The sequence below is a fragment of the Asparagus officinalis genome, chromosome 3 (genome assembly GCF_001876935.1).
Source record: "Asparagus officinalis chromosome 3, Aspof.V1, whole genome shotgun sequence".
NCBI classification, from domain to species: domain Eukaryota; kingdom Viridiplantae; phylum Streptophyta; class Magnoliopsida; order Asparagales; family Asparagaceae; genus Asparagus; species Asparagus officinalis.
Window position 1 is genome coordinate 86,561,500 of NC_033796.1, and position 19,187 is coordinate 86,580,686.

Consider the following 19,187-nt stretch of genomic DNA (forward strand, 5'->3'; position numbering starts at 1 on the left):
ATTGATAATAGCTAGCTTACTCATCTGAAAACCATTGGTTGCTTCTTTACTTGGAATAACAAACAAGATACTACTACCAGAGTTTTGAGCAGACTAGATAGAGCTTTAGTGAATGATCAATGGATTAACACTTATAATTCAAGTCAAGCAGAATTCCTTTTACCTAGCTTCTCTGGTCATTCTCCTGTACTTGTTACAATTTTTGAGGATCAAGTGCATGGTAAAAAGCCTTTTAGGTTTTTTAAGATGTGGATCAAACATACAAACTATCTGCCTACAGTGTCTTCTATCTGGAATACTTCCATTGATGGCCACACCATGTTTTCTATTTGTTCAAAGCTGAAGCTCCTGAAAATAGCTCTGAAGGACCATAACAGAAGACACTTTAGTAACATCAGTGAACAGGTTTTGAGAGCTAAAGTAGATTTGGAAAATGCTCAAAAGGCCTTATCACTAGACCCTCTTAACGCTACTCTTATATGCCAAGAGAAAGATTATATCTCTTCTTTCAATAAGCTTTTGGAATGTGAGCTATCATTCTACCAACAAAAAGCTAGAATTAATTGGAATCTTCAAGGGGACAGGTGCACAAACTTCTTCCATTCTATTGTCAAGAACAACAGGCACAAAAATAGAGTTATGGTCCTGTATAACAACAATGGTGAGATGATTACTGAGGGTGAAAAGATTGTCAAGGAGCTAGTTTCTTACTACAAGTCCTTGTTAGGATCTTCAATTTCTACTGATCCTCCTGTTATTGATATAATAAAAAATGGCCCATGTCTTAATGATCTTCAAGCTAGGGATTTATCAAAGCCAGTTACAAAAGATGAGATCAGGAATGCAATCTTTTCCATGCCTGATGATAAGGCACCAGGTCCTGATGGTTTCAATGCTTCTTTCTACAAATCTGCATGATCCATTATAGGTGAAGAAACCACACAAGCTATAGAAGATTTTTTCAAGTCTGGTAAGCTATTGGGCAATGTCAATTCAACAACTATTACTCTCATCCCCAAGATACAATGCCCTACAACTCCTACTAATTTTAGACCTATTTCATGCTATAATTGCATCTATAAGTTCATCTCTAAGATCCTAGCTAACAGAATACAGTCTGTTATGGGGTTTATCATCAGTGAAGCTCAATGTGCTTTTGTAAAAGGAAGGCAAATTCTAAACAACATATTATTAGCTCATGAGCTAGCTAAAAACTATGGAAGAAAACATCTATCTCCTAGAGCCATGCTTAATATTGATATTAGGAAGGCTTTTGACACAATTAGTTAGGATTTTTTGGATAAAGTGCTTAGAGGCTTGGGATTCCCCAAAGTATTTGTAGACTGGATTATGACTTGTATTTCATCTCCTAAATACTCCATATCTCTAAATGGCTCTTATCATGGTTACTTCAAAGGAGCTAGGGGGTTGAGGCAGGGAGATCCTCTCCACCCTTATTTGTTTATCATTGGTATGGAATATCTATCAAGGGAATTGTGCAAGCTGAACAATGACAAAGATTTTAAATTCCACCCTAAATGTAAAAGACTCAAGATATCCCATCTAATCTTTGCAGATGATTTGTTATTATTCAGTAAGGGAGATGTTAATTCTGCCATGAAAATCTACCAGTGTGTCAAGAATTTTGGTGCTATCTCTGGGCTTGAAGCAAATCTCACAAAGTGTTCCATCTTTTATGGTGGAGTTGATGACATAATAAAGAATAACATTTTAGTCTTATTGGTTTTCCCGAGGGGTTTTTACCATTCAAATATCTTGGATTACCTCTAATTTCTAAAAGATTGTCTTATGTTGATTGCAGTCCCTTGTTCAAGAAAATTTTAAATCAATTTCAGGTTTGGTTGAAGCACAGAGCTCTCTCCTATGCAGGCAGACTGCAGATTATTAAAAGTGTCATTCTTGGAGTGCAAATTTTTTGGACTTCCTGCTATATATTGCCTTCAAAAGTTTTTCAAAAAATTGATGACCTCTGCAGGGATTTTCTTTGGGGGGAAATCTGATCATAGGTTCAAAGCTCCGCTTGTATCCTGGGATAAAATCTGCACAGGGAAGATCCAAGGAGGCCTTGGAATTTATTCTGCCACTACTTGGAACTTGGCTACTGCTATGAGAACTTTATGGTATGTGCATTCTAATAAAAAACTTTTATGGATTAAGTGGGTTCATGGCACCTATTTAAAAACCTCAAACATTTGGCAAGTCAGAATTAAATCTGGTGATTCTTGGTTATGGAAACAGTTGTTAAAAGTAAGGGATAAAACTGCAAATCTAGTTGGAGGAACTGATAATCTAATACAATGCATCAGGTCTTGTTACAAGCACTCCAAGATTCATCTTTCTAGTCTTTATAAAATTTTATCTTCAGTTAACTTCAATGTATCTGTTCCTTGGTCGAATACTGTCTGGGAGAGTTTAAGTCTTCCTAAGCACTCTTTTGCTTTGTGGTTAGCTATTCAAAATAGGCTGCTCACAAAGGATAGATTGCTCAGAAGAGGGATCATCCAATCTGACCCTTGCTCCCTATGTGAAAGAGATTCTGAAAGCCATAAACATCTATTTTTTGAATGTAGTTTTTCTATGACAGTTTGGAATGAGGTTATGGATTAGCTCAAGTTTAATTGGAGGACATGCAATTGGAGGTTGCTTCTTGATTGGTACTGTAACAGATTAAGGGTGAGAGGCTTCAAATTGAGAGTGAAAAGAATGGCTCTTTCAGCAGTGGTCTACAACATTTGGAAAGAGCGAAATGAGAGGATTTTCAACTTGAAGAACAGACCCCCTGATCAGATTGTAAGGGACATTAAAATTGACATGTATACAACCATCCTCAACAAGCCACTTTTGCCAAATGAAGACAGGGATCGGTTTCTCTCCCTGTAGAACAAAATACTGGCGTGTTATCTTTTTGTTTAGATTGTTTCTAGCTCTTAGATTCCATGAAATCTGTGTAATTTGATGTACTTAACTTTACAGTTTTGGTTTGTGAATAAAATCTTTCATTTACCAAAAAAAAACAACGGGCGTACAAAACCATCATTACACAACAACAACGGGAATGAGAAACCATCATTTAAGTAATGACGGGAAAATATCCCCGTAACTAATGGTAACGATGGGAAAATATCCCTGTAGGCGTCAAAAAATGCTAATAGATATCCCAAACATAGAGAAGATCACTCAAAGGGATCTCATGTTGAAAATCGTCTCGCCAGCGAGACAGTATTTGCTGTCTCGCCAGCGAGACAGTATTTGCTGTCTCGCCAGCGAGACAGTATTTGCTGTCTCGCCAGCGAGACAGTATTTGCTGTCTCGCCGGCGAGACAGTGTTGAAATAGTCAAAACTACCTTTGTAACTGCCCTACACGTGTCCATTAACTGCCAAGGGACGTGGGAAACATCGTGGGCGAAAATCATGTGAATAACTGCCAAAATAACGGAGTTTGAAACGTGGGAAGGCAGTTAAAACGAAAACTGCCCGCGGTTACTGTTTCCGAGACAGTATTTACTGTCTCGCGGGTCGAGACAGCAAACACTGTCTCGCCCAGCGAGACAGTAAACACTGTCTCGCCGTACTAATGTCGTCATTTGTTGAGTTTTTTTAGTTGCAGACCCCTGAGGCTATAAATACCCCCCTAGGGTCATTGCTGACGAGGATCGAGCATATTTTCGAGCATTCCAGAGCAGAGAAAGCAGATTTGAGTTTTCATACAACGCCTTGAAATTAAGCTTTGACTTGATTTTAAGAAGAACGACTATCTTACTTCGATAAGATATCGTTTCAATTTCTCACTTCGATAAACGAAGTCAAAATCAGTAAACCCCCTTCACGATCTGTGATTCGGCGGTCCACGAACCAAAGCGTTCCCGGCACAGGCAAAGTCCCACGAAAACAAAGATCGATAGACGATTTTTGTGTTTGTTTCTCAAGAGTTGTAATTTTTATTTTGTTGTGTAGAAAAAGTCTTATAAAAAGATTATTCTTTCGAATTTGTTGTAATCAAACAAAGTTATAATGAATTCCTCAACAGAACCGACTTTTGACACAAACAATCCCCGTCACTGATGGTAACGACGGGAAAATATCCCCGTCACTAATGTTAACGATGGGAAAAAATCCCTATTACTGATGGTAACAACGGTGATAATTACTGTCGTAGATATGAACGACGATAATATGTTACATCGTTATAGACTCTATAACGACGGTATTATAACCTTCATGACCCTTTAGCGAAAAAGTCTTCAACGACGGGTGACGAAGGGATTTTTTTCCTGTCGTTAGCATACAATAACGAAAGTTTTTAGCTCTTTAACGAAGGAAAATCCCTTCGTTGAAGACGTAATTTCTTGTAGTGTATTTTATAAAATTTTATTATACTATCATTAACAATTAATAATATTGTTATTAATATTAAATATTTTTTATAAAAAGATTAGTTTTCAATCATTACCAAGTATATATTATTCGGTATCATGTAATAATCTTTAAGAAAATACTCTAAAAATAATATTAAATTATTTATTTAATTTATTTAATAATATAGTACTAAATAAATAGTATAATTCATAATTTTATGTGATATTATTAAAATATTTACACTATTTATGCGATTATATTTAGTTTATTTATTTTATTGCTCATTGAATTATAGTATAACCCCTCAATAGTATGTAGTAACATATTATTCTATTTATACTATTATTTTAATTATTTTATTATAAATTATAAATTATAAATAATAATTATAATAATTTAATTGGTGACTACTAATAATTGTATATACTTGTTTTATGAACATTTTATTATATTACTTTTAAACAATTAATAGTCACAATGATATTGATACGAGGGGGTGCATAATTAATTAATAAGAGGTTATATGTAGTTAATAAAAGATTTATTAGAGATAATGATATAGTTAGAAATTATCAAAATTTGAGAGGGCAAAAAAAAATTAAAAGTTTTAACTGTTGGAGTTGTAACTTAAAACTTGGGTTTGTAGAGGAAAAGAGGAAAACTTTAGTCCCACATTGGAATTTAACTTTGGATCGCCCAGAGGCGACGACCAGTCGTCCTGTGCATGCTAACAGAGTTCAAAGGCAAAAAATAGGTTGCTCAAATCACAATAATGATGAGCTGTACTATCAGAAAGATAACTCAAGAAAGAGGGCTGTCAGAGAAAACGAGTCTCATTGCGCTTGCGAGAGACTCATTAAAGCAGTGTTGACAGAATGCGGATGCTCTAAGAATAATTCAACAAGAGTCTCCGTATTTCAAAGATTGTCCAATGAAGCGTCAAGACCTAAAACAAGACGTTTCAACAAAAAGAAACCTGTAATCCGACAAGATGAATTCCCTGAGGTCACTATCAACATGACCAATAAAGGAAAGCAAAAGTCAGTTAACTATGACCTTGATTTCTCTCCAGGAGGGAGAGTTGAACGGGGTCTTTCTCAAAGAATGTCGCGATTGCAACGAAGAGCCAACCGACGTCGAGACTACAAAAGGATGCACGAAGGGTTATCTTCAGATGAAGAACTGTCAGACATTTGTTCTGCTGTAGCTTCAGACAGTACCGTATCCAGCGTAGGGCGAGTCAGAGAATCATTTGCAATCACGCCAGATCAACTGGCTCACATCTTGCAGGAGGCGTTGGCTAAACAACGCGAGGAAATTAGAGCTGAATTCAAAACCGAAATGGAGTTGACCATGCAGCAGATGCGAGATTTGCAGGTTCAGCAACACTAACCGGAATCAAGCCAAAGAGCAGAATCCAGTCGGCGTAATGAAGAGGATGAGACTATCTTTAAAGATCCTCCTCCAGATAAAGATAACTCCGGAAGCGGTCCGACCAAGTCATCCACTCAACCTCCACAGATTTACTTGAAGAAAAGCGAGGAAGAGGACAAGAAGATGCACGATCTTGAGAGCAAAGTCAACGCTCTAATGACGGCTCAAGAAGTGAAGAAAACGGGCATTCCATACCCGTACCCGAGGGAGTGGGACCTGATTCCTTATCCCCAGAAATTTAATTTGATTAACTTTACTCCTTTTGATGGCAGGGGTTCACCAACTCAGCACTTGATCTATTTCAAGTCGCATCTCGGCGCAATATCCGGGAACGAAGCCCTGATAGTCCGGTCATTCGTAGGAACCCTTCGCGGGCCTGCCTTCGATTGGTACCGACGGCTTAAGCCCGGGAGTATCACTAGCTGGGAGGATATGGAAGAATTATTCCTCACCAATTTCTTCGATGATGACACGAAGGTATCGATTGGCACGTTATTGGATGAGAAGCAGAAAGATGGGGAATCGGTCGACGTCTTTGTCAAACGATTCCGGGACAAAGCAGTGAATTGTAAGGATCCACTCACAGAAGAATTTATTCTGCAAACGTGTCACAATAACTTGTCGCTGGATGTGTTAGAAGTGATGGGGGTGGTGCCCTCTAAAACTTGGAAGGAATTGAAAGTGAGGGGTGAACAGGCTGAACGCTTTCTCAAGAGAAAGAATCTGGAGAGAGGTCTGCCACCAGCTAATAACCAAAAGCAGAACTTTAATCCTCGAGGCAGAGGAAGAGGGTCCACGGCAGCTGTGGATGCACATCAAACGTCGCAAGCAGTCATCCTTCCAACTGGCGCCAAATCAGAATCAGCAGCCCCCGAGGCAGCCCAAGACTTCTGAGCCTAGATTCCCGAAGGAATACTCATTCAAAGATGATGAAGTTCCAATCATCTTCAAATACTTATTAGAGAACAACAAGATCAAGCTTCCACCGGTTACAGACCAAGAAGAAGCCGCGAAGATTAATGACCCGAAATACTGTGCATATCACAGAAGGGTCCACCATCCAACTAAGACGTGTTATGTCTTGAAAGACAAAATACAAACCTTAATTGATGTTGGTATTGTGACGCCGAAGCCAAAGGAGAAGAAAGTAGGCGCAAACGCAGTCTCAATTAGCTTCGGATCAGTTCCTTTGTCCTGGTTTCAAACCGAGCCAGTGTCAAAGGTAAAAATGCAAATCATCAACGATGACCCTCATGGACAGCGCCAGAAGGGGCTGGTATCTCACACAACCCCCAACGGCGAAATCCTTTGGGTTCATCCGGATTTGCTTGAAGATGAACAATGGACGGCATCCACATTGAAGTAGAAGTCAAAAGGCAAGGGGAAAGAGAAGTCCTGTTATGGAGCCTCAGCGATTCCTGAGAAGAATGATGCCTGTTATGGAGCCTCAGCGATTCCTGAGAAGAATGATGAGGAGATCCCAGCTTTACCACTTTCTGAAGGAGAACAAGAAGTTTTCGCTACAAGAAGTGGGAATGAGTATCATTATAAATATCCTGAGACTTCTAACCCAAATGCTACTACTCTAAAGGAGCTGGGGATAGTTACAACTCCTTCAGTAGCTACCGAAAAGCCGCAACAACCAGCTAAGCAAAAAGAGAAAGAACCCCAACATAAAGAGGTTCAAATTCCGAAGCAACCTCGTTTCAGCCGACCGATCGGACGAGATAAACCGGAAAGCTCGAACGCACCATATCGTTTCGACGTTATGGCTCAGCTGGCCAATATCCCAGCAAGGATTACGCTATACGAGTTGTTGCGCCTCTCAAAAGAAACCAGAGAAGCCTTACAAGAAGCTTTGGCTAATTCTGAAGTATTCCTCACTCAGATCAAGCCAACTCCTGAAAAGCCAGAGTCATCAGTGCAGCATTGCAATCTGGCAGCCACCAAATTTTCTTGCATCGCTTTCACCAAAGAAGATATGCAAGTCAGGAATTCGAAGCATGATAGGCCTCTATATTTCACCGGATATATTGGCTCTAGTGCTATCAACTGGATCCAAGTCGATCCGGGTTCCGCTATTAGCATCATGCCACTGCGTTTGATGTACCATCTCGGAATCCCTGCCAGTAAGTTAGCCTCCATAGGGACGGTTATCTACGGATTCAATACTAGCGGGTCAAGACCGTTGGGAAAAATCCGGGTGAAGTGTCAACTCGGAGATTTAAAGTCTGAAGTCACCTGCTATGTGATCGATGCAGAGACTTCTTATAACTTACTGTTGGGTCGTCCATGGATCCACGGTAATCTTATAGTTCCCTCCACCCTCCATCAGTGTTTGAAGTATGTCGACACTAATGAGGAGGTCAAGACGGTGGTCGCGGATAAGCAACCATTCAAGGGGTTAGAAAATTACTCTACTGACTCCCTTCTTTATGGTGCTGAGTCCGATACCGAACCATCGGTCCATGGCACGGACAGCGGAGGAGAAGCTGATACCGAAGCCGGGCTCGATTATAGTGAAGGTCTTGTACTAAATGACATTGAACCTCTTGTAATCGATCTTGACGATGATGAATCGTCGGACGAAAGTTATAACTGGCAACTTGCCGATGAAATAATAAAGGATGATTTAGAGTATTCGCCTTGTCTTGATAATGTAATGTGTGAATTGTATGACGATCCTAGTCTACACATGCCACTTCGCTCGTCTTGCACGACGATAAAACATCTTCAAAAACCAGTCGGAACAACTGTGATTCTACCCGCAAAGACAGGGGGTGAAAAAGAAATAGTCTTTGGAAAAGGGAATCCATCCCCAACTCCTGATCTTTTCTTGGACACCGATTCGGATGAAGAAAAACCCGGGCGACATTTCTCTCGGTACAGTTCGCAAGCGAATGATTATATGACGAACCGGGGTTATGACCTCTCACTCGGTGAATGTCTTTATTTTGGTCAAGGTATTAGGGTTCCACCCCGTCCTGCCTATGTACCGAAAGGAAAACCAGATAATTATTACAGTCGTAATAGGGGTCTGGGTTATGCTTCATCATCCGATGACGATTATGGCCAACAGATCATTAACCAATTAATAGATAGGAGCGGACATTCATCCGATACTTCAAATTGGGATTCTGATGTGAGCATTAGAGAAAAGTTCAAAAGTCTCATATCAAACATGACAACAGTTGATCCTTCTACAATAGAAGAAGACGATCAGTTACCCACTTGGGAAGATCCTTGGACACATTACATGAATATCCACTACGGTGATAGATTTGAGCAAAGAGAACCTCCTACCGAGGATAAAGTAGTCCAGGTTAATATGGGTGACAAAATTAATCCGAAACCTATATTTATTAGCGATGATCTTCCACCGGATGAAAAAGAGGAATTAATAGCCCTCGTTAAAGAGTATATCGACGTTTTCGCTTGGAACTACGAAGATAGGCCGGGACTCGACCCAGATGTAGCAATGCATAGCCTTAACATTAAACCAGATGCCAAACCTATCAAACAACAACAAAGACGGTTTCGTCCGTAGATTATGGAGGCGATAGAAGCTGAAGTTAAGAAACTGATTGATTCGGGTTTTGTCAGAGAAGAACAACATCCTGAATGGTTGGCCAATATTGTTCCTGTTCTTAAAAAGAACGGAAAAATCAGAATCTGTATTGACTTCAGAGATCTGAATACGGCCTGCCCCAAAGACGACTTTCCTCTACCAATTACGGATGTCATCATTAACAATACATGCGGGTTCGAGAGAATGTCATTCATGGACGGATTTTCTAGGTATAATCAAATCAAGATGCACCCGGATGATGAAAAGCATACAGCGTTTAGAACACCCTTGGGTGTATTTTGTTACACTGTTATGCCATTTGGTTTGAAGAATGCCGGTGCTACATACCAACGAGCGATGACGAAGATCTTTCAAGAGCACCTCCGGAAGACCGTTGAATGCTATGTTGATGACCTGGTCGTTAAGAGTCGTGATAAAAACAACCACATTAACGATCTGAAGACAATGTTCGAGCTTATGAGAACTCATCAGCTGAAGATGAACCCGACTAAATCCTTCCTTGGAATGTCGAGCGGTAAATTTCTTGGATTCGTCGTCACCACAAAAGGTATTCATATTGATCCTGATAAGGTAAAGGCAATACATGAGCTACAACCTCTGAGAAATCTTAAAGAACTCAGAGGGTTGCAAGGTCGATTGGCATACATCCGTCGGTTTATATCAAATCTGTCCGGAAAATGTCAACCGTTCTCTAAACTTGCGAAGAAAGGCGTGTCGTTCGTTTGGGATGAAGCATGCCAAAAGGCATTCGAAGATATTAAGAAATATCTGGCGAATCCACCTATTCTCGTTGCACCGAAATCGGGCAGACCGTTTTTGATTTATGTCAAAGCGACGAGCCATTCGTTAAGTGCATTACTCGCACAAGACGACGATAACGGTCACGAACAGGCTGTATATTATCTGAGTCGCACATTGGTGGGAACTGAGTCTCGTTATCCAATGATTGAGAAGGAGTGTCTCGCTTTGGTATTCGCGATTCAGAAAATACGACATTATTTAGTCGGACAGACGATTTATGTCATTTCCAACATAAATCCTGTCCGAGTGTTCATGACCCAACCGGCTTCCATGAATTGGCGGTTGGCCAGATGGGCTTTACTCCTATCGCAATATGACTTGTACTTCAAGCAACAGAAATCTGTTAAAGGACGAGCTATTTGCGATCTTCTGGCTGAAAACCCTACGAAGGATGTAGTCGAATTGTACGACGATCTGCCAGATAAAACTCACGAAGTTAATACCATATCACATCAACAAGTGTGGCAATTGTACTTCGATGGGGCTTCCCGATCAACCAACGTGGCAAGTGCACCCGGATGTTCTAAAATATTCTCAGGAGTGGGGGTCGTTTTAGTTTCTCCGGAAAAGCACGTCTTGCCTAGAGCATATTCACTGAACGAACCATGCTCTAATAACGTGGCTGAATACAATACATTAATAATCGAACTTAATTTCACCAAAGAGCTGGGGGTCGAATACCTTGAGGCTTTTGGAGATTCTCAACTGGTAGTTAATCAAATACGAGGAGAGTATGAAGTCAGAAATCGAGACCTGATTCCATACCACCAGGTGGCCATTGAGATGGCAAGCTCGTTTGAAGAATTTTTCATCGAGTACGTTTCGCGTCTCCAAAATACATACGCAGATGCGTTGGCAGCATTGTCAGTATCCTTGGCTCAACCTCCCAAAACAGAGCAATTAATTACAGTGAGGACTCAGCAGCTTATTGTTCCAATCTACGATTCGAATGCTAAAGAGGTATACTCAACTGGAGTTGAACCCGAAGTTCGAGATTGGCGCTTTCCCATTATCGACTATGTCTTACATGGTATATTACCTGAAGATGTAAGAGAAAGGGAATCGATTCGGCGAAGAGCGCCGAGATTTTATTACAACGCCACAGCGCAAACGTTGTATCGACGAGCTTATGATGGTCTTTTACTTCGTTGTCTATCCAGCAAAGAAGCGGAACAAGCACTCAAAGAGGCACATGATGGGATATGCGGTGCACACCAGCCCGGTCCTAAGCTCTGTGATCGACTTAGGAGAATCGGGTATTACTGGCCAACTATGGTAAAAGACGCAGTCGACTACGCACGATAATGTGAAGCGTGTCAATTACATGCAAATTATATGCACATACCGCCTGAGTATTTACACCCATCGGCGACATCATGGCCATTCGAAACTTGGGGAATGGATATAGTAGGTCCAATTTTTCCGCCTTCGGTTAAAGGAGACCGTTTTATTCTAGCAATCACCGATTACTTCTCGAAATGGGCAGAAGCAGTTCCACTCCGAGAGGTGAAGACGAGTGATATTATCAAATTTATTAAACACCACATCATATATCGGTATGGTGTGCCAAGACGAATAGTGCACGACAACGGTCCTCAATTCGTGAGCAACGCATTTATCAAATTCTGCGATAAATTCGGGATTAAAGATGTTGCTGCCCTTTCTCTTGACGAGCCCACGATGGAGGCCATTGTGTTTGATGAGGATGAAAGAGTTGAATCCATAGAATAATCTTTTTGATGTTTCAACTTGAAAACTTTATTTTAAGATATGCTTTTGAGTGTAATTTTTATATTTTTGCAATGTTAGTAACTTAGTATTTTGTAGTCATTGAACTAGTTGCAACTTGAACTTTATTCTCTTGTATTTTTATATGCTCAAGATGAAAGTAGTGAAAATTAAAAAATCTAGCCGTGTCGCCGTATCCTATTTTTTGAGGTTTTGCCGTATCCGTGTCCGTGTCCGTGTCGTGTCCGTGTCGCCGTGTCCGTGTCCGTGCTTCATAGATTAAGATCCTCATATTACTTTTGTTGAGATGAGATTTAATGACAGTTAATCTCCCCTCAGCAAAATCTTGTAATGTAATCATGGAAGAGGGGATTCGATAATTTGTAATCTCACACCATGAAACCCTCACTGATCGGATCAACCAATAGTCATCAGTCCGTATCAGTCAACAAATTATTTTGTGTCAAATTCTTATGCTTGAAATCAAAATTTCCCACCGAGTAGTTTGTGCAAATCAACAAACTCATTGTTATTTGCACCCTACTCCTATTCCTCACTTGGTCAAACCTTTAAACAGTTAGGACCAAAGCCAAAATCCCCTCTCGATTCGTTCCATGAACGAGAGGTCCATAAATTGAGCGATCAAACCTTCCTACAGTTAGGATCGTCTTAAAACCCCCACTTGGTCAAACCTTACTACAGTTAGGACCACAACCAAAATCTCCTTTCGATTCATTTTTGCGAACGAAAGGTCCACTTTTGAATTGAGTAATCAAACCTTATGACAGTTAGGATTATTCAAACCAATCCAGATTTTCTAAGTGGAGATCCCACTTTGAGTTTCTTTACACCAGGAGATAGAATATAAAATTCTTCCTCTCCAATTCTGGGTTTATCTCTACCAACAAACAAGAGATCAGGAGATAGAATATAAAATTCTTCCTCTCCAATTCTGGGTTTATCTCTACCAACAAACAAGAGATCAGGAGATAGAATATAAAATTCTTCCTCTCCGATTCTGGGTTCATCTCTACCAACAAACAAGAGGCCAGGAGATAGAATATAAAATTCTTCCTCTCCGATTTCGGGTTCATTGTCCTATATAGGAAACGCAACCTATTCACACTTTAAAATCCATGTCGCTCACACATGGGGGATGTTATCTCTATCCCTTATTAGAGATAAGCCTACATCTAACACATGTAGCCTACATATTCAACATTGTAGTTTAAAGTCTAAAAGAGTTTAATTCTTTTAGCACAACGTTATATGTGAAACGGACCTAGATAATTCACATACTAGCCCGACTCAAACGGTAATCGGTAAAGGCATATCAAATCCGTTGATGGCTGAGGATTTGCCAAAAATCCTATAAGTATTATGGTTGTTTATTCTAAAATAAGAATGAGTAATCATAACAAAACCTCAATGAGCAAAAAGATTCAATATAATGGGCAAAAAAGTTCATTATGTTGACCAAAAGCATTCAAACAAAGCTACAAAAATTATATGTTCTCCAATTATAAAAATTTATATTGACTAATCTGATTTTCAAGTTTTGAAAGCTCTAATGCGTAAGCCCGTTCAAGCTCAGCCGCCAATTTAATTTTGAAGGCTTCTTCATCAACACTGTGAAGCGCGGCGACCTCTTGTTCCTTTTCAGCAATTATTTTATCTTGAAGGTTCAGCTGCTGTAACAGGTGTTCTTCAACCTGAATTTCCTGTGTCAACTCGGATTCCAAGACCTCATGAGCATCCTTGGCCATTGCAAGTTCCTCCTCTAAACGAGCTATTTCCGCTCGACTCGATTTTAAATCCCGACGTAGATTAACCTTGGCTTGTGTCCTTTTGCCAACATTCACCCTAATCTGATCGCTGTGGGCTCTAAGCTTTTGAAGTTCGAGGTTAGCTGATTTTTGGGAATCACGCCACGCTTGCAACTTGGATTCCATATGAAAAGCGATATAGAAGGGTATGCCTTTGGTGCGAAGAGCTTGCAGAAGTTCAACATGTCGCTTCAAATCAACTAAATAAGCGTTGACTGAATCGGCTAACTCATTATACCCTTCCTCTCTGAACCCTGACATAAAACGCTCAAGAGATTTGTTATAACTCTCAAAGTACGATCTTTTGAAGAGAATACGATCGACCATAGAGTTCAAAAAAGTAATGAAGCCTTGAAGATTGGAACAGATGACAGCCTTGTCCGGATCGTCGTCGACCAATAATGCTTGGATATGGTCTGATAATGATGAAGAAGGAGCTGTGATGAGGGCAAATTAGTCAGTACAGAACATATATATTCGTATAAGACAATGAGCTGAAAGCGTACCAAGTTCGACAGAAGAGCCTTCAGTATGACTTGGTCCACCCGAGGATGGTAGTCCGGCCTCCTGAGCAGCCAAAGTCGGTTCGGGAATAATAGTTTTTGACGCACCGGCTACATCAGAAGATTTTTTAATTTCAACTTCATAGAACTTAGGGTCTAAATTGAGAGGCTCCTTGGGAGAATATTCTGCAAACAAAAGAATCATAATAAGTATAATGGAATGATAATCCGAAATTTGAAACAAGTTATGGGTAAAACTTACCAGCTCTGGACACCACATCGGCTGATATACCAACTTCTTTAGTTGGTCTCGCTTTTGTTACAACTGGGCTTATTTGGGGAGTAACGGTGACTTCTATCATCATGGGGTCTATAGGAGTAGAAGGTTGAGGTTCAAGAACTGATGATTGCAAATCAACCTCAGTTCCAGCCCATGGCACGAGTTCACTACCCTCCAGTCGATCAGACGTTCTAATGATTATAGTAGTATCAGTTCCAGCAACTGGTCCTATAATTCAAACACTTATATGATTAATCAAGTTAAAATATATATGTATGCATATATGGAGTTTACAGAATAGAGGTCTTACTTTCAGAAGGACCTGCTTCTGTTGAACCGACTCCAACGCTGGATTCTGTGGCTGCACCAGGAGTTTTCCCTGATAATAAGTCGGAGATATACTCATGGTCGCCTTCAGAGAGATCAAAATCGAGGTGATGCTCATTGAATTCCTCGACCTCTGTTGCATGCGTGGCCTCTCCTCCAATAGATTCGTGCATCGTGGCATCTACCAAACGTGTTGAATCGTAAATGACACGTAAATTCAAACGAATTTGCTCAAGACCAAGATTAATTATCTTCGTTGGTTGGGACGGATTCGAGAGCTCCACTACTGGTACCTGCTTCTTTTAATTTGACTAAAAGGAGAGAAAGCGCACAAGTCATTAGAGGAGGCACACAGTCCGACTCATTCATTTCTCGGATTTCTCTTCCGAGAGGAGAAAGATCAGTACCTGTGTCCGTAGCTGATGAATCAACGTCAGGAGTGGGTGGAACACCAGCTGGTCCTTCTTTTAGAGCATCCTGCATTTGTTGAACAAAGCTGGTCTCTTCAGTTTCCATACCTCCGGGAGAAGCAGCATCAGCTGACAATTCTCCTTCTTCTCGACCCCCTACAGAAGTTGAGCAAGAAATAAGTTTGAGCGTTAAGAAGTATAAAAGCGATAAAAAACAAATAGTTACCTTGTTCATCAGAAGAAACACTACGACCAGATGTCTCTTCTAGAGCAGAAAGATGAACGCGTGGTTTAGAGGCAGCTTTCTTTTGTTTCTTCAGAGGACGTGCATCAGAACCTTCGTGACGATGTTTGGTGCGTAACTTAGCTCGGGGAGAAACTTGAGTTTGAGCTTGCGTGGAAGTTTGAGATCTTTGCCTACGAGCAAGAGGCACTATATCCTCTTCATCGCAGTTGAGAACTTCTACCGTCATCCGGTTAGGATATTCCATGACGACTCTCTCTTTCCGTTTTTTCGGAGCAGCTTGTGGTTGGGCCGGAGCGACAGAAGGCCTTACAAGTCCTCTATCAAAGAATGAGTCGGGAAGGCCAGATACTTCCTCAGAACTCGATTCATTCTCACCCGCCCCCTCAGAAGTTTCAGTTTCTTCACTATCAAACTCTTCTTCACTATCCGTTGGGTGGGCCGGTTCCTTTCCCTTTCTCGAAGATTCGACAGCTTCTTTCCCTCGAGTCGACACCATAGCCTCACGAGTCGCCTCTGCCGCTTGCCGCGGAGCTGCCTCTCCCTCTGAGTCAGGTATTCTCCTGCGTCGAGTGACGATATTAGCGGCAATCAACCACTTACAAAAGAGGAAGGTCATCCGTAGGGGCGGCGCCTCTAAGGGGAGATCAAATTCAACATTTGTGCAGCCGGCGATGCTCCAAAACCAAGCTCTCGCACCGTCGATAAGTCCACCTCGAAAGCTAAGGTGACGATTCGGGTTGCCGACGTACATTTGATCATAGCCGAACTGACGGGCGAATCGACATGGAAAATAGGGTTCAATGTGACAAACATCTCTTACCCTGAACAATAGATATCCAGGTCGAATGTTGCGATTCTGCCTTGGGTCTTCAGCATCCACTAAGGTAGTATTGTAGGTACCGGAGAACTGAGGGAAGCAGGGGAAGAATTCCCAACACTTGTGAATTTTAAACTGCCTCGTTATGTCTGGCCCTCGATGCCTGATCCATTTGCAATTCTCGAGACTCTGCAACAAAGGAATGCTAGAATTTGCCGTCTCAGGAGCTTCCATTAAATCTGGTCGATGAAGTACTAACCAGGTCATCAGATAAGTGTAGGGTAGCTCCAACTTCGGAATGGACAGGCTGGCGGAAGGTTTCTTTTTCTCCTGAGTAAACGCGGAGATTAGTTGCCGCAATCCACTATGAATATCGGCCACCATAGCGGGAAGCAAAGATAATTTGCGACCTGTAGCTAGTTGGACGGCCGGATACAACACTTCCATTGGCATCGCATCTGCGGACTGATGAGGAACTACACATCTCTTTAACCATAAGGCTAGAAAACCCGCCAGCAGAGCAGTAGGGCTAATCGGAACACCAGCTTGCCACAGATAAGAGCGGAACTTAGTGCCGTGCAAAAATCCATCTTCTGAGCGCGAAGTATAAGAATGCGCGTTGGTTTTCTCTAACAAACGGTTAATTTCATCCGTACTCAAGGGAGACAATCCGCATCATTTCATGCAGTGGTAGTCCGAGCTCCCCATTCTTGGTAAAGAATGTATTAGTGTCCGGGTTATAGATCTCGAACAAACAGAGGAAATGACCTACACTAATCTGCAGGCCATGCATGCTGGCACGGATCGGGACATCCAACCCTAATTCTGCTAACTCTCGCCCAAAACGGTTTAACACATATCGGGTCATCCTGGTCCACCACCATTTGTCCCCAGAATAATGGACCCATCCATAGCATCTAAACGTCTCTCTGGGTAATATTCGTCCCGCTGCCGCTAACCGGTTCTTCACGGTGTTAGCTTGCACTATCTTCTCATTCTGAGGTATATTGTCTTGTCCTAAGACACCCGGATGAAGTCCCCGCACATGAGCTCTTTCACTGGAACCTGGGGTGGCTTCCTTCCCAACGAAACCACAATGAATACGCTCGTGGTTTTCGGTTAACCTCCAGAACATCTCACGTCCAACCGATAGGTTCCTGAACTTTAACAACGAGTGATCTCGAGGGATAAAAGGCAGATATAAGAATGATGACCCACTCTGGTGCAACCATTGCGCAGGCTTGCAGAAAGCAATCTCCGGATCTTTCACCGAATCACCAAATAAGAAATCTGGCTTCCTTATGCATTGATTCGAGTCTTGCTCCGAGATCAAGGGCGCATCTGTGATTAATCGTCGTAGAACACGACAACTACCTCGCTGGATTAATTCTCCAGCATTTTCGCTATAGCCAGATTTGAACTGGGGAGATGATTCAATTAACGGGATCCCCTCTCGTAATAAGAGTGGGTCACGCTACTCCGGCCAGTAATCACATCAGCAGTAAATGTGGTGGAAGGAAATCGGACTGATAAAAGAGGCATACACATAAATGGTGTAAGTGTCATCCTAAGATTTTAGAGAAAAAACGGTATATCTCATTCTATAAGATATAGTCGTTATCTCATAACAGGTGTGACGATTTTCTATCCACCATATGTATAAAGGAGGTATGCGGGCATTATAACGGCATACCAAAACCTTTCAATATACGTGGGATGATATGAAATCGCCCCTGTGTATTATGAAGTGTGTTTTGTCCAAGCAAAACAAACACTTTTAAGCGTCGATCCCCTCAAAGGAGGATACCGGCTCTTCTCGAGGGTATCTCAAAGGATACAAACGAGGATCTGCAAGCAAATACAGGTATATATATATGGAACTGACGAAATACAGTATTTAAATTTGTGAAAAGGTGAAAGAAATATACCTCCACGTGAGATCGCAGCAGGGGCAGCCTCTTCAGGGCTCTGAACAGTCGGATGGCCTCGAGTCCCTCGAGCTCTACGCGGCGACATGATGAGTATGTGATCTACATTGAAATCCAAGAGGAAGGTTAAGATTTTGAACATGAAATCGACAAAAAAATAGGACAAATACAACCGAAATGATGCATGCACAGTTACATTGAAACCCAAGAGGAAAGCTAAGATTTTGAACATGAAATCGACAAAAAATAGGGCAAATACAACCGAAACAATGCATGCACAGTCACGGGTGAAGAGAATCAAAATTTTGGAGAAAAGGGGGTGAACAGACCTTTGAAATCTGAGTACAATCTTCCCAAACAAGAGCACCACCCAAGTCGGCAACAAAGAGGAGAAGAAATAGAAGAAAACTGGTCGAAAATTGCCCAAGAAATCGCCCAAAAATCGCCAAAAGTCGACGTGAAAAAACCCTAAAAACCCTAAGTCCCGACTTATATAGCCTCTGCCCCGCTGAGCGAGACAGAGAACTCTGTCTCGCTGAGCGAGATAGAAAACCCTGTCTCGCTGAGCGAGACAGAAAACCCTGTCTCGCCGAGCAAGACAGAAAATTCCGTCTCGCCGAGCGAGACAAAAAACACTGTCTCGCCCAGCGAGGCAGAAAACTCCGTCTCGTCGAACGAGACAATAAACTCTTCTGTCTCGCTCCATGAAATAGTAGATATTCTCTTGGTCAAAAGCCAAGTGTAACACAGATGAATACTCCAATGGGTACACGAGTCTAAACTGTATTCCTACTCTCAACAGGAAGTTTCTGGAGAATATTAATATTCTTAAGGATAACCTGATGAGCTTTCAATGGATATATCAATGCAGTGATAAAAGCTGAATCCACAAGAGCAAATACCAACTTCAATTCAAAAT

General features: G+C 41.4%; 1 protein-coding gene across 1 annotated transcript in view; it reads left to right on the top strand.

The window, feature by feature from the left end:
* The window catches only part of LOC109835396, a 39,502-nt gene extending 36,601 nt beyond the window's left edge, over positions 1 to 2,901 (top strand). Inside the window, exons 3-8 of the mRNA XM_020403372.1 lie at positions 68 to 886; positions 929 to 1,169; positions 1,596 to 1,743; positions 1,823 to 1,856; positions 1,997 to 2,141; positions 2,661 to 2,901. Of these exons, the coding sequence (XP_020258961.1) occupies positions 68 to 886; positions 929 to 1,169; positions 1,596 to 1,743; positions 1,823 to 1,856; positions 1,997 to 2,141; positions 2,661 to 2,901 (1,628 nt within the window). The remainder of the gene's footprint in view (positions 1 to 67; positions 887 to 928; positions 1,170 to 1,595; positions 1,744 to 1,822; positions 1,857 to 1,996; positions 2,142 to 2,660) is intronic.